The sequence below is a fragment of the Toxorhynchites rutilus genome, chromosome 3 (genome assembly GCF_029784135.1).
Source record: "Toxorhynchites rutilus septentrionalis strain SRP chromosome 3, ASM2978413v1, whole genome shotgun sequence".
NCBI classification, from domain to species: domain Eukaryota; kingdom Metazoa; phylum Arthropoda; class Insecta; order Diptera; family Culicidae; genus Toxorhynchites; species Toxorhynchites rutilus.
Genome location: NC_073746.1, coordinates 64,864,332 through 64,879,816, shown reverse-complemented (window position 1 = coordinate 64,879,816; position 15,485 = coordinate 64,864,332). Strand labels below are relative to the sequence as shown.

The 15,485-nt window shown below is 37.0% G+C and overlaps 1 protein-coding gene across 1 annotated transcript; it reads left to right on the top strand.

Annotated features, from left to right (window-relative positions):
• Positions 1–5,332: 5,332 nt before the first annotated feature.
• On the top strand, positions 5,333–6,111 carry LOC129778347 (adult cuticle protein 1-like). Its single transcript, XM_055785210.1, has 2 exons — positions 5,333–5,483; positions 5,554–6,111. Exons 1-2 carry the CDS (start codon positions 5,478–5,480, stop codon positions 5,905–5,907), a joined length of 360 nt encoding a protein of 119 aa, XP_055641185.1. The 5' UTR covers positions 5,333–5,477; the 3' UTR covers positions 5,908–6,111.
• Positions 6,112–15,485: the final 9,374 nt, after the last annotated feature.

Here is a 15,485-nt window from a genome sequence, read left to right as displayed (position 1 = left end):
TGGTGCTGCCAACTCCTAAGACGAGTTGACATGAAATTCGTCTATAACAACAGAACAAAATTTTCATAAAAAATACAACGATTGCACCCTAAAACCTCTATATGCCTAATTTGCTTTCATTTGCTTGATTAATTCTCGAGTAATGCAGAAATTTGTGTTTCACTTGTATGACAGACCCCCCCCCCCCTGCAGAGGAGGAAGGAGTGTCTAACCGCCATAGAAACATTTATTGCACCCTAAAACCTCGATATGCCTAATTTGGTTGATTTATTCTCTTTTGGTTGATTAATTCTCGAGTAATGATAAAAAGCTTAAAACATGAAAATACAAGAGGTATCGGTGTTACTTATACCTTTCCTCCTACCTGTTTGTTTTTCGAAGAACCCAAAAGTAGACAAACTTATTAGCTTTTCCAATGCTAGATAAACAAAACAGATTGACGATATATTTATTTCAGCTTATTTGTCGTCGTTCTGAAGGACCGTGAGTTCAATGTTGTAGTAATCGATCCTATAAACTATTTTCATAATCCATAACCGAATACTCGCAGTTGACTCTAGGTTGGAACTAAAATATTTTTTTTTGTTCATTTTTTGAAAAAAAAAACGCAATCAAACTTAGTTAACAAGTCGGCATGGGAATAATTTGCTCATGCGTGATTGTTCATTTGCTGTCTCTCTTGTTTTGAAGCCATTGTGATAACTCACTGCAAGCTGACAAAAATAAAAAAATAGAACAAACATTCCGGACTTATACACATTCGAATTAAAAGATATTCATGATTTTCAAAAACACGTTAAGAAAATATAGCAAACTTGAGCCGACCAATTTAAAATCCACCTTTTTCGACTTTTCAGTGAAAAATTAAATGAGATGATACCGTAACTGACTATTTATAGCTACTGTCTGTTTTCTTTATATGGTCGGGGCTCTGCCAAAACGAACCAAGCGTCATTTCTTTTTCAAAGTTGAGTTACTTACATCATTGGATGCAGGAAATTATAATCTATCGACTGTAAAATGAACATCTCATTCGGACAACTGACAACAGCTCCAAAAGGAAAATTCTGTGTAGCAGACTGTAAAAAAAACGAAACTGCATTCAACCAAAGCGAACCATAATCCCACAATATGTCATCGGACGATAGTGATCGCTTTCTCCAAGAAGGCAGATACGAATCTTTGACAGATTTTTCTGTTTCGGACAGCTCCTGGAATCAGATGTCGTTGGGATCTGGTGAGAAAGACAGCCTAAGGGCTGCCATGAAGTATAGAAGCGCAGATCTGCATTTTAAAAAATTGTGTTCAACCTAGGATTGGGCGATTTTTAGAAAAAGATCGATCTTGATGGATCGATTTTCTAAACGGCGCAGGGGTCGATTCACTGCTTGAATCGATACCAAAGAATCGATCTTTGAAAAATCGATTACCTTTTTTTTCAATTTATTTACTTGTTCTACATAAATATTGTCTTTTCTTTAAACATGATATAAAAATTTCACATTTCTATTCAAACATCAAAGGCATTTCATTTTGATTCTCAGAATAAAGGTCACAAAAACTTGAAAGCTCAGAAAAAATGTATTTTCCAGAGCATTCATCTTGAATCGTCATGGAATTATTTAATCAAATAAATTAATTGAAAATTATTATCAGAAATTCAACATCTGATGTTCATCCGGTACTCTGCTGATAATAATCCAGTTGAATCCAATCGTATTACACGCCTGGCATGTAGTAGAAATCGTAGTCCCAGTTCTAGAAAAGAACGCTTCAGCTGGACCTGATGTCACCATTCCATCTCGTCACAATTTTCACTGTCAGCCTAGTGAATGTGATGGTGTAAATATAACTTTTGACCAATTGTTTTATAATGACCAAACTTACAAAATTGCTTCTCCTAAATTTACGACCACTAATTTGACAACCTTGAAAAGGATCCAATGTTTATGAAATTTGTGTATTTTGGTGAGAATCAATGTTCACAAAAAAACAAATTTACAATTTTTTTCTGTGGTCAAAAATATCGGAAAGATAGCAAAAAAAGATCGATTTTCACAATTTCATTTGGAGTAGGAAGAACCGATCCGAAAAATCGTAAATCGGAGAGAAAAAGGTCGATCTTTTAAATATCGATACAAGATAGTTCAATCCTATTCACTATCACTAATTTGACATCCTCGAAAGCTATCCAAATGTTGACATTATGTTTATAAAATTTATCAGGTAGTGAGAGAAAAATCGATGTACATTGAAAAAAAAAACTCTAATATCGAAAAGATCGAAAGATAAAGATTGATCTTTACGATTTTTTCGGGTACAAAGAATCGATCCAAAAAATCCGAAATCGGAATGAAAAGGATCGATCTTCTGAAAATCGATCTAAGGACGCCCAATCCTAGTTCAACCACAACGAACCAAGTGTAATGCATTCCTCAATCAATTTATTTTCATTTATACGGACATTATTTTGTCAAAAACAGAAAAAGTGAGTCAATATACAGGGTTTTCCAACTTTAAATTCCGAAAGTAAATTGAAATAAAACACACTTAGAATTCGAATTTCGATGAAACTTTTATTTCAAATTAAAGTTTGGTTTATGCCATTATGTGTGAAATACAACATCATTCAAATGTCCACCTAGGGCTTCCTCGCACACCTTGATCCGGAACAGGTAATTTTCGATTACTTTTCGGCACATATGGGGCGGTATCTCGGTCATAACTTCACGAATGTTGTCTTTCAAATGTTCAAGAGTTTGCGGAGAGTTAGCATAGTCACGGTCTTTCGCATAACCCCACAAAAAAAAGTCTAGCGGGTTCAAATCGCATGATCTGGACGACCAATTGCATCACCAAAACGCGAAATTATGCGTCCCTCAAATTTCGTTCGCAATATGGCCATGTTCGGTCGTGTTGTGTGGCACGTGGCGCCGTCCTGCTGAAACCACATTTCATCCGTATCCATATCTTCAATTTGTGGCAAAAAAAATCGGTTAACATGCGGCCATAGCGCTCACCATTCACAGTTACCGTCTCGCCGTCCTCATTTTCAAAGAAACCATAATGCGCACTAAACAGTGACTTTTGGCGGATGCAATGGCCTCCCAACAATCACGTGTGGATTTTCTGAGCCCCATTTACGGAAATTTTGGGTGTTCACATAGCCACCGAGCTCGAAATGTGCCTCATCGCTGAAGAAAATTTGATGCGATAATTCAGCATTTTGCTGCTGTTGTTCGTTCACCCAATCGACTTATGGCCGACGCATTCCATGGTCACCACGCTCTAATTTTTGTACCAGTTGGGCTTTATATGGATGTAGATGCAAGTCCAAATGCAAAATTCGCCACAATGATGTGTTTGACAGGCCCAATTGCTGAGCACGCCGTGGAATCGAAACATTCGGGTCATCCTTCACACTGACAGCAACAGCAGCAATATTTTCGGCCGAACGCACATTACGATGATGCACAGGTATCGCGATATCCGCTACGGATCCAGTTTGTTCGAATTTACGCACTACATTAGCGATTGTGTGCTCTGTAGGCCGTCAATGACGACCAAAATCCGTCCGTAATGCTCGAAAAACATTTGCCTGTTTTTCATCACTCATAGTAAAATAGTATCATAGTATCATAGTATAATTCAACAAAATTAATACGTTGTGCGATGCTAAAACGATCCATATTATAAAATGGCAGACATTCAACTAACGATATGACGCTATGATTGACAGCTATGTCAAACGGTTGTCAGCGCAGGGCTGTATACTTTCGGAAGCCCGAAATGGAAAACCCTGTATATACCATTCATGAAATTAGTAAAGAGCCGTTACAAATGCTACTGTGTTGTGTAATGATATCATGTTAATAGCTAGCATGCACTTGGTTCGCTCTGGCTGCAGAGAGAACAGAGTTTTGCGTGTTTAGTAACAACATAATTTTGCTTTTTCCATGTTCCTTACGGTTCTGAATCAGAAATTGACGAAGATGTATGCTTACCGCATAAAAGGGAGTATTATGTTTGACATCCTGTTTGTAACACGTGAGCGGTAAAATGATAGATTTGGTCCGACACAGTCAATTAGTGGGAGCTCAAACTTCAAATTGAAATATCTCAAAACAATGTTTTTGGCGCTTGGTTCGTTTTGGCAGAACCCCGACCATATGGTAGCATAGCGACTCAGTTCCTGATTCAAATGTGATATCAGATGATTTATCGTCATCCATCGATTAGCATCTACCCAGGTTGTGCGCATCCTGGGAGCTAATACTCGAACCCTGCCACAAATGAAGAATCTCAATAAGTATTTGGTGTGCATCCTCAATTTTACTGCGTTGGAAATGTCGAGTTTTTTTTTTGCAAATAAGCACCATTTGTGACAAGTTATGGTGTATCTGTACCATCGGATAGATTTTGTTGGGAATTGTATGGACGTTTCAAAAGGGGTAAAGAAAAGACAAAAAGTATCCGCGTGAACCGAAAAAGACGAACAATTAGAGACACTATTCGATCAAGATTCGTGTCAAATTCAAACAGAGCTTGCAGAATCATTGGGAGTAACTCGACAAGATATTTCTAAACGACTCAAAGCCGCAGGATACATACAAAAGCAAACAAATATCATCAATATCTCCATTGGGTTGAAAATCAGCGAAACTTCGCTTTTGCACGTGAAATAATCGATTCCACCTCATTTAATTAGTTCGCTCAAATTATAATTAATCAGCGTTATCAGGAGCAGTTTCGGAATATGCCACACCTCGTGTCATTCATAAGAGTGAAAACTTATTTGTACTTCAAATACACTAGATTAAAAACTACATTAGAGAAACAATCGTATCAAAGTGAATACGAATTAGTTATATCATCATAATAGTTTGAACACAAACATCAATTAATACTGAAACTACTTTTCCTTTTTTGGGACCGTAGAATTATAATCAGGATAAAAATCAACCGGAACCATTGAAAATGTACTCCATTTAAGGAGCAAGGTCACACAGTGTGCAAGTAAAACAGCCACCCTTTCCGTACACAGATGATAGATTGGCACTGCTCACCACTCCCATTTCCCACTCAACTCCTCATCCACTGTTGTCGCAGAACCGCGCTCAGCTTAGAACCGTAGGATTCCCGCTAAGCCCACACCCACACAATGATAGGGATCGTCGGCAGGTAGGATCTAGAGAACCGATCACATTCGGGTTGATGTGCGAAAGAATGCAACGAATTCACACAACAGCAACAGCAAATGGTGTGCGAAATGGGGGGCATACCTTCGCGCTTCGGTCCGCTGGAGGCTGGTTCTCGCAGCTTTCCAATCCGATTCGTGAGCTCGGCGCACTTCTCCTTAAAGAGATCGATACGGTGTTTTAGTATAAAAGTCCCTGCCGGGTTCAGAAACAAATCATAACAAGTGTTCCAACAGCTTAAACCTCAACCCTTCCAAATCAACAAATCAATCTCCGAAGATGAAGGTATATTTGTTCTTATCGGTAGCGTGAAAAGTCCTGGTGATAACGGAAAATGCGTTTCATTTACTTCTAGTGCGTCATTGCCGCTGTTGTCATTGCCCTTGCCGTTGCTGCCGAAGCCAGCTGGGGACCATGGGGAACCGTCGTGCAGTCTAATGTTCCAGCTTGGCCAGCAGCTCACTGGGTTGGTGCTTACGGAGCGTGGCCAGCTGCTGCTCACTGGGACGGAGCCGCCCACTGGGGTGGAGCTTGGCCAGCTGCTGCCCACTGGGGTGTCCCAGCTGCCTCGGTTGCTCATCATGCCGGAGTTGTTCCCGGTGCAGTCTCTGTGAACGCTAACCGTGGCTCTGTCCATGTTGCTCCACTCGCAGGTCACGCCATCTCCCAGAAACAGCTTAACCTTGCTCCAGCTCCAGGAACTATCTAAGATAACACAATACGGATTGAACCCACCCCTTATGTCACAACAGGAAACAACAGGATGTTCAATTGACCCAAACATAAACAAAATGCGATAAACTACTGCCATGCTCGTGATACCGATACCGAAGTTCTGTGTTGGACGTTGAACTCATTATCATTAGAGGATATATTTACCGTTGTAAATAAAAATGAACTCTCAAAAATCGAATCTGTAGTATCAATTCATTTGATGATGTAATGATCAAATATTCATGAACAACACAACACATGTTGTTTCGCCAGAATTTCGGGAATCTTCGGTCGTTCGGTCACAGGATATCAGCGTAAATAAGGGTAGATCATTGGAAAAGATTCTTCAAATTCATTCGAATTTGTTGATTTTTTCATAGCTTTTTAGATTGGCGTGGCGTTTTTGCTTATTATTAACAAAGTTGCATATACTATTCAAGTTATTATCTTCGAACTGAACATATTTCATTATCCTAAATCGATTTAAATATATATCACAAATTATTTGCTTTTTATTCGTGATTGTATTATTTTTAAAACTCATATTTGATACAGGTAAACTTCGATATAACGTACCCTCGTTATAACGTACCCTCGATATAACGTACATTTTACCTCGATATAACGTACAAATGATCGCAGTCCAAAAAAAAATATTTTTTTAATTTTTTTTTCTGAAAGAACAATAAATTATCTGTATTTTGATACTAAAGCTTGTGTTGTAACATTAATCAATCCCGAAATACTACTGTTTTGTGATTCCGGATTCTAAATGAATCAAACTTCAATCAACTGAACAAAGGGAAACATCATGAGAAAAGTTGGCTTCGTTTTCTTATTGATTTTATTCATCAACCATACTCAAACAGCAACACAATGAAGTAATATAAGCTACGTTTCAGAGTTCTTTATTATGCTTCGATATAACGTACATTTCGATACAACGTACAATTTTGAAAGCAAAATGTACGTTATATCGAAGTTACCCTGTATATGAAAAAAAATCACCTTTTTTGAGAAAATTGAATGTGTTATTTTCGAAATAAAATAAATATAAAACATTTGTTCACAGTGCATATTTTCTTCATATAGCCCCAATAATAACTTTAAACATTGTGGAAGATACCAAATCAATCGGACCAACCGTTTCTGAGTTATTTTTCGATAATTTTCAAGCGATTTTTATTTGAGTCCTTCTCACAAATAAGGCTAGACTCAAAATGGAAAATCAAAGTTGTAAATTGTCCTTTTTGGTCATAAAGAATGCGTCTGCAAAATTTGAGCCACATAAAAAAATCGACCATTGAATTCAAATTGAATCCTTTTTCGAACGCAATCAGTTAAATATCCCTTTCCTTTTGTCGTGATTATTTGTTAATATTTTTATATTGATCTCAAAGAAACATATTATTAGTGAGAGCAGATATTCGTGTCAGTTCCTGTTTTATTTTTTTTTCATTCATTTTGTTAGTTATTATATTTTTAGACATTCGGTTGTTCGACCATAACTTGATAAAAAAAATATCACTAGAAACAATTTCAACGATTGTGTCACATTTACCCGAAACCCACTAACTCGAATGACAGTTACCCGAAAGACATACACCCGAATTCCACTAACCCGAATGTAACAAATACCCGATAGCGATAGCTACCCGAATGTAACATCTACCCGAATTGACACTTACCCGAATGCGACATTTACCCGACTGCAACAATTACCCGAATGTAACATTTACCCGAATGTAACATTTACCCGAATGCGACAGTTACCTTAATATAACAATTACCCGAATGTAACATCCACCCGAAAGCGACACTTACCCAAAAGAAGGATATATTCAAATAATACACAAATTTCAATATATTTGTATTTGTATTTGTATTTTTAATTCTGATCAGTTTTATATAAAGATCATATTTGTCTCATACTTTCAATGCCATTCAAAAAGTATTTTTCGTGGGAAGTACAATTCGAGAAATACCGTGAATAAAATCCTTTTCAAAATAATGAAAAGTGAAAGAATGCAGTTTTATAACGTATTATTAAGTCCATCCATTCTTATGAATGACGCAGCCCGTTTACGAGCGTCGGACGCCATACGTTTATCTGGTGCATCACGTTTGCAACCAGGCAATCAAAATGACATGCATAATTAACCGGGCAAACGTAATGCACCAGGTAAACGTATACAGTCCGACTCTCGCTAACGCTCGGTCGGACCTGACTAAAGGATCGTCTCCTATGTTTCAAACAAACCGGGCAATCGGTGGAATACAGGTTTGCTTGCGAGAGGCCGCCACTTCCGACGGCGGGTCGGCGGCCTGCTCGGATTGCGTGACCTCGGCGGCTTGGTGCCGCCTCGATTCCTTATCCTCGTTAAATGCGGACTTCGCCCCCATTACATTGATCTCAAAATAAATTTCATCACGAAATAATAAACTCATGATAAAAACTGCACTGCGGCGGCAAATACGTAAGTACCATTTTTCTTATCTATTCTTTTCACATTTTCATCAAAAAAATTTATGTTAAAGTTACCTGTTTAATTTTCGGAATATTTCATAACCCATGCTCATTTCTGAATGATCTCTTGGTCTTAAAAAGCAATACGGAAAGGAAAGAAGACAGCATGTCAATTGTGCCTACACTAATTTCTCAAAATGACACAGCAAAGTCTTCAGCATCTTTTTCGAATTTCCTCATTACAATTTCTCAGTTTACTTCGTAACTTCCTAACAGCAGATTCGACAAAACTCATAAACTGATTTGTCGGAATTTTTCCTTCTTCATTCGGGTAAACATCCCATTCGGGTAAACGTTGCATTCGGGTAAACGTTGCATTCGGGTAAACGTTGCATTCGGGTAAACGTTGCATTCGGGTAAACGTTGCATTCGGGTAAATGATCATTCTGGTAAATGTCCATTCGGGTATTTGTTACATTCGGGTAAATGTGCTTCGGGTAAACGTGTTTCGGGTGAATGGAATTCGGGTGAATGGGACACAACCAGTTCCAACAATGTTTTCTTCAGGCATATATGTAATTTCCAAAAAGACAATTTGAGAATGCTAAAAACAATCATACATACGGTATAAAAAAATAGTTTTTTTTTAATAAATTAAATTGCACGTATTTTATTGTTGCAGTATCGGCACCATAAACACCATTCACAATATCATCTGCCTGGTTTGCATTTTCGTATTTATAAAAGAAAATGTGTAAAATGTATCGAATTATCTCTCTGTTGACCTCCGTTGTTAACACCCTATAACTCAAAACTGAATGGAACAAACAGAAAACAGCAAAGAAATTTATTTTCGTGTGAAATGTCACCTTTACAACGAACATAAACTTGAAATTGTATGATCGATATTACGCGAGATATTGACTATTAAAGTCAGTTATCGAGAAAAAAATGGATAACTTTTTTCCCAACTTAATATGTCTTCGGTTCAGTTTCTTATCGAAAATGAATGCTTAATGAATATACCAACATACATTCTCCAATATTTAAAATCCAGACTTTAAAAAAAATAATGTTTCACCAATTATTAATCAACCGATAATTGTTTTCTTTTATAGAATGTTTTATAATTGAAAATGATTATTTTCTATGTTTTTTCTTTTTTGACGTAGGATTACGTCTTTCGGGAACATATTGGGGTACAAATTGAAAGTCGACAATCGAGCACATCGTGAAAATTGTCCAATTTCAAACGCTTATTGCTCAGTCATTACATGATGGATTGATGAAATTTTCGCGTCAATCGATTTCGGCACTCCATAACAATTTTTTATATTGAAGAAAAAAATATATGTCATGAAACTAACTATCGAACAATTGAAAAATCTCAACCCCTATCCTAACGGAAATACCCACTTCTGATTGGTCGAAATTGACGACACATGCGACGGGTCCCTAACAGAGACATCAAAACCAAGCTGCCTGGGGGAAATTGTCATTGCAAATACATGAAAGTAGGGGGAACTATTGTTCCTACCGAAATGTATTCCATAACAGAGACATTAAAACAAATCTGCCTGGGGGAAATCGACAATGCAAGTATATGCAAGTAGGGGGCATTTTTATATTGCAAGTAAGGTGAGTGATACGATTAATTCTAGCAAATAAAATTTAAATTTGGAACTTTAATGTTGGTCGCTTCGTGAAATTTCATATCAATGACCGATTGTGTACTGTGAAAAATTTAGCACAAGTGTAAGCGTAAAATTGTATATGGTAGCAGTTGTGTTAAAAATGACTTGATATATGAAACGATTTATTTAAATTCTTATAAGTAAAAACCAAGTCGTTTGGTTTGAGCCGTCTGTTTTGTTGTGTTCATTTTCACCCAAGGAAAGTTTATACGGCGAGAAATAATTGAAAAGTGAAGAAAATTAGAGGAGGGTGGTGATTTCCCATATACTCTACATATAGTATTAAGTGTTGTTAGTCCCATTAAAATTCGCATTGAGTTGAATAAACACTCAGAAAGTTAAAATTATAAAATAAAATTACCTTTTCTATTTCAATTTTTTTTTCTTTATATTAAAGTATTATGTTTTTAATGATGAGAAAAAATGATTATTGTGTTCGGTATTGGTGATTATTTGATATTACATTGGTGAGTTTTTTTTTCTTTATTTCATCCATACATAACACAGGAGGCATCTCGTCTAGGATCACAGAGGGCGATTTTCATCATATCTCGTTCCACTTCGGTATCTTTCATCTGATACCCGACATTCAACGACTATTTACCATCCTTCTGTCATCATCACTCGGTAAACACTAGTAGAGTGAACAAACAATACCCAACTACCAAACAAAAAGGCTCTTTTCAGGACCACCAAATCATTATCAAAGGGTTTAACGATGAAATTCTTCAAACATATCCAAAACCAACAGATAGCCTAACGGAATCCTACGTCAACTATGCGGTCGTGTCTCGGACACAACCCTCCTGTGACTTTTTTAACCTATTTTAGTACTACACTTTATTATTTATACAGTTATCATTGATAGACCAAAGCCTGATAGCAAAGCCTATTAGTCGCCCGCAATGACCAAAAGTATGGCCATCCCCGCTGTATATAATCGAGTCAAATATTGTATTTAATCGAATCATGTATAATAGAGGGTTGTATAAATGTATCGTTTATCCAAATGAAGAAGAAAAAAAAACTGACAAATCAGGTTATGAATTTAGTGCAATATGCATTTTTTTTCTTCTTCACACATGAACTGTTCTTTCTCGTTTTTTTCCGTTCTAAATATATAAGTGAAATTTACCAAAAGTTAAAATCTAAATTCAATAATTTTTGGAAATTATTCCAATTATCAAAGAAAGCGAGGTTCTATTTTACGTGTTATTCATCAAATTTTAATTTATTATCAGGATTATTAACAAAATTGAAATATTGGTCTGAATATTCCTTTCTTTCTCATTTGGGATTTTTTATCATTTGGGCAAATACTCTATTCGAATAGATTATATTCGAGGAAGCTTTGATGTAAATACTCCAGTATCTCACTGTGTTATAATACTGTTCATTTATCTCCGATTGATTGAGTTCAATATTTTTTAACACCTTTTCACTTGTTATAGTTCAATATCTAGGTTACAGAAGTATTAGTTTATCACATTAGGTTACAGCAGTATTAGTTTTAGTTGCGTGATTTGCGGATTACTATGAACTTCCGCTAATGTGACTTCATTCAGAAAATCAATATGACTTTTTTTTACTATTATTTTTTTTTTGTCCCATTTATTTATTTCAGGCTCATTGGCATTTTAGCTGTAACAGAGCCGAATTTTAATCGTGTACATGTCACATATCTATCATATCTATAATTAGCACATTACACAGTTGCCATTTTTCGGCGTTAGAGTATTCCCTTCTATACCATTCCATATGGTGTACACACATTTACACAGTAGCAGCCATTTAGGCGTAAGAGTTTTCTATCTGTTTTTCCATTATCCAGTTAGACCGGACAGCGGAGACAGTTGATTGATCATTGTTGAGTTATTTATAGAACAGCAGCCCGATGTGTCTTGCAGAGCAGAGCAGTTGTATGAATGAATCGATCATATTTCGACCGTGGATCGATCTCCATCGCTGATGATTGTTGCGTGGACGTAGTTATTCTGTAACAACACAAAGATGGTCAATGAGGGCCCTGAGTTTCGAACTCACGATCGATCGCTTACTAAGCGAACGCGCAACCAATGTGGCTACGGAGGCCCCCTAATTTTACTATTATGATCGTGTCAGAAAATTTTCGTAGAGTGTATCGTTCAAATAATAACCTTTCTAGTGCATGTTCTGTTTTTCAGGATGTATGTTTACCGACTTTTAATATCTTATTCTGTGAGATTTGTGCCGCCTGTTTGAAATTGACAGCTTTCTTCTAGTTTATAGCCTTTATACGTGATCCAAATGACTGGATAAGGTTCATAGTCGAATTCTAAAGTCCATTATTCATATAAGATTCCTAGCTGACAAACGTTGTTCTGCCATACTAATTATTTCTAGTGAAAAAAATAACTAATTTATTGTAAGTGTGTTTAAATGTTTTAACGATCTATAAAATTAATCGATTGTGATGGATGAAGGACAGATTCCACTTACCGAACCCATGTTTGCTATGGAGATAGAGATGAGATCTATGACATGCAGAGAAAGGCAGCGTTTTAGACGATGACCGCCAACAAAAATTGAACAAAAAAAAACATTTTTTTTAATTCCTAAATTTGAAAAAAATGCATTACTCGATGTTGTTTAAATACTTAGCAGACAGCCCTAACTTGACGATTCTTCTATAAATCTGATTGCGTTTCCGCCAAACTTTATCCATAATATAAAATTATTATCAGAAGCAATATTTTTCTCCACTTGCAGAGAATGTGTTATCATGTTACACAGAACACATATTAGAGACTATTTTCATTTTCTCCCCGTAGAGTTCTTTGTTCATGTATAATTTAGGTTCTAAAAGCGTGTTCATTCCACCTGAAAATTCATTACCATTCTCGCTTCACAGATATAGTTCTATGTCGAACTACATGGCAAGGCTGTCACATTTGCACAACTCGATTGTACTTGAGTTGCGATCCGTTAGGGTAATTCTAATTCGATCGAATTTCAGAATACAGGAGAACAGTTGATCAGTAGGTGGATCTGGAATTTTCGAAGAAATTACTCTATGCTTTTGCTCAGAGCGTATTTTGTTGCCTAACCAAACTAAAAATGTGCATATAACGTAATCCTCGTTTTTGTCATTCAACCGAATTCATCCACCAACATGTTGAACGGAATACGTGTAATTTTGTAATGGAGCTCATTAAAGACTTCAGTCCGAGCATGTGTGTGATTAGAATGATTTAAATAATTCATTGTACTCATCCACAAAAAAAAATTCACAATTCATAATAATATAATTTGTTTGATAGAAACAATCGAGTTTTTCATGCATTTTTTGTAGAAAGTTTATAAAATTGCCTACAAAAAAATAACGTTCAAGCTTTTTACTTATAAAATGTTTCATAATTCATCTTACTTTTCTCATATTTCATTTGAAAAAGATGAACATAACTAAAGTGACCAGATGGTCAAAGGTCAAACGCGGGGCACAAAAAACAAAAAGTTATGAATATACGTTTTGTGAAAATAAACCATAGTTTAGCGAGTCTCATTTATTCGTGAAACACTTAACATGTGTCCTTGCAATTAAACCTGATCTGTATTATTTCTTTCTAAGTATCATCATTCAGTTGTGATTTTTCGGTGGTTTAGATTTTGTTTACGCCTGAAAATCACTCGCTCAGTTAGAGCATTAAAGCCTGGCAAGCACGATTCAAATTCAACAATTTTCATCAAATTACCGAATGGAATGCTCGAAAATTTCAATCCATTTTTCATCCAATTTAGCGTTAACGTATGCATTAAAAAAATGAACTATTTTCGGATGGCGATGAAAAAATAAACCACAAAAAATAATTTAATGGAACAAATTTTCCTTAAATATTACGTTTATTAAGCCAACAATAAAATTAATCAAGGCTGTTGGTAAGCAGCAGCAGCACTGTCAAGCAACTTTATGATTTTCATACTATCAGCTTCACCTCACAGCAAAGGAGTTGGACATCCTGAGACACTTTGTGTCCGCCAGACATAGCCGGTCTAGTATTTACAACATTCTACAACATTCTCTCCCTGTCGCTCCTTAAGCCGGGAGATCGAAACAACCGGCCAAACTGTGAAGGAGAATCTGGCCAAAATGGACATTTTTATGCGGAGACCGGCAATATCTGAGCAGCAGGCAATAACCCAGAAGGAATAGTGTCAGGTGCTGGTAAAAAACTTCTTTCCGGCGAAAAAAGTGAAAAACTTCTTTTCGTGCTCATAATGGAAGACGAGACGTGCTTGATGCTAGAACTCAACGAATGGCCAGGGACCGGGTACTTTACGGTCCCCAGGTAAGCGATGACGTCGAATATATCATTCACATCAAGTTCTCGAAGAAGGTCCTTCTCTGACAGACGAGAAGGGAATGTCCAATCCGCTCTTCTTTTGAGTCATATGGTGAACGGGGAACGAGTACGATGTGCTTGCCTAAACGGGGATCAGCCCATTATGCCAAAAGATCACTGGAGAATGGATAATGGATCGGCTCGAGATAAACAGTGTCGCGTAGACCGCTAACATACCCCAGCTGCAGCCTATAGAAAACTTTTAAGCGAATGGCCAGAATGGAGAGATAGCTGACTACCAAAGCCACGGAAAGGTAAAAGAACATGTCGACATACATCTTTTCATCAGCCATGATTGAGGTTCCGGCCAACATTTGCTTTATTTGCGATACTCCATCAAAAAACCCTGCCTCTTCCTGTCCAGCATACACTAGTTCTTCCGGCTTATTTAACACGTTAAGCCCTGACCGAGCTAGAGGACCAAAGATGAACTTTTCGTTTGACTCACGTTGGTCCCTGCGGATCAATAAGGGACTTTTATAAAAATCATTATAAATCTTTATAAAAATCTTAAAAATAAATCTCGGAAAATTGATTTTTATCCTAATGAACCCTTTCTCATTATTGATGAACTAGAACAAATCGTGAACAATCGTAGAACTATTTCCATGCTACAAGATCGTTGATACAGAATATGATAGAACAAGATCGAAAGCCATTGAAAATGTGCTCGAAGGAACAAGGTCAAACAGTGTGCAAGAAAAACAGCCACCCTTTCCGTACGCAGATGATGGATTGCAGCCACTCACCACTCCCACTTCGCAGCACTCACCCCATCCATTGCCGTCACCGAAGCGCAGCACTCAGCTTGAACCAGTAGGATTCTCGCTAAGCCCACACCCACACAGCGGCGGACGTCGTCAACAGGTGGGACCGAGAGAACCGATCGCGTTCGGTTCGATGTCTTGAAGAATGCAGCGGAGGCAAATGGTGTGCGAAATAAGTAATTATCATTATTACGGGCATTGCTTTCGCTCTTCGGTCTGTGGGGAGGCCGGTGCTCGTGGCTTTCCAAACCAATCGGTAAGTTGGG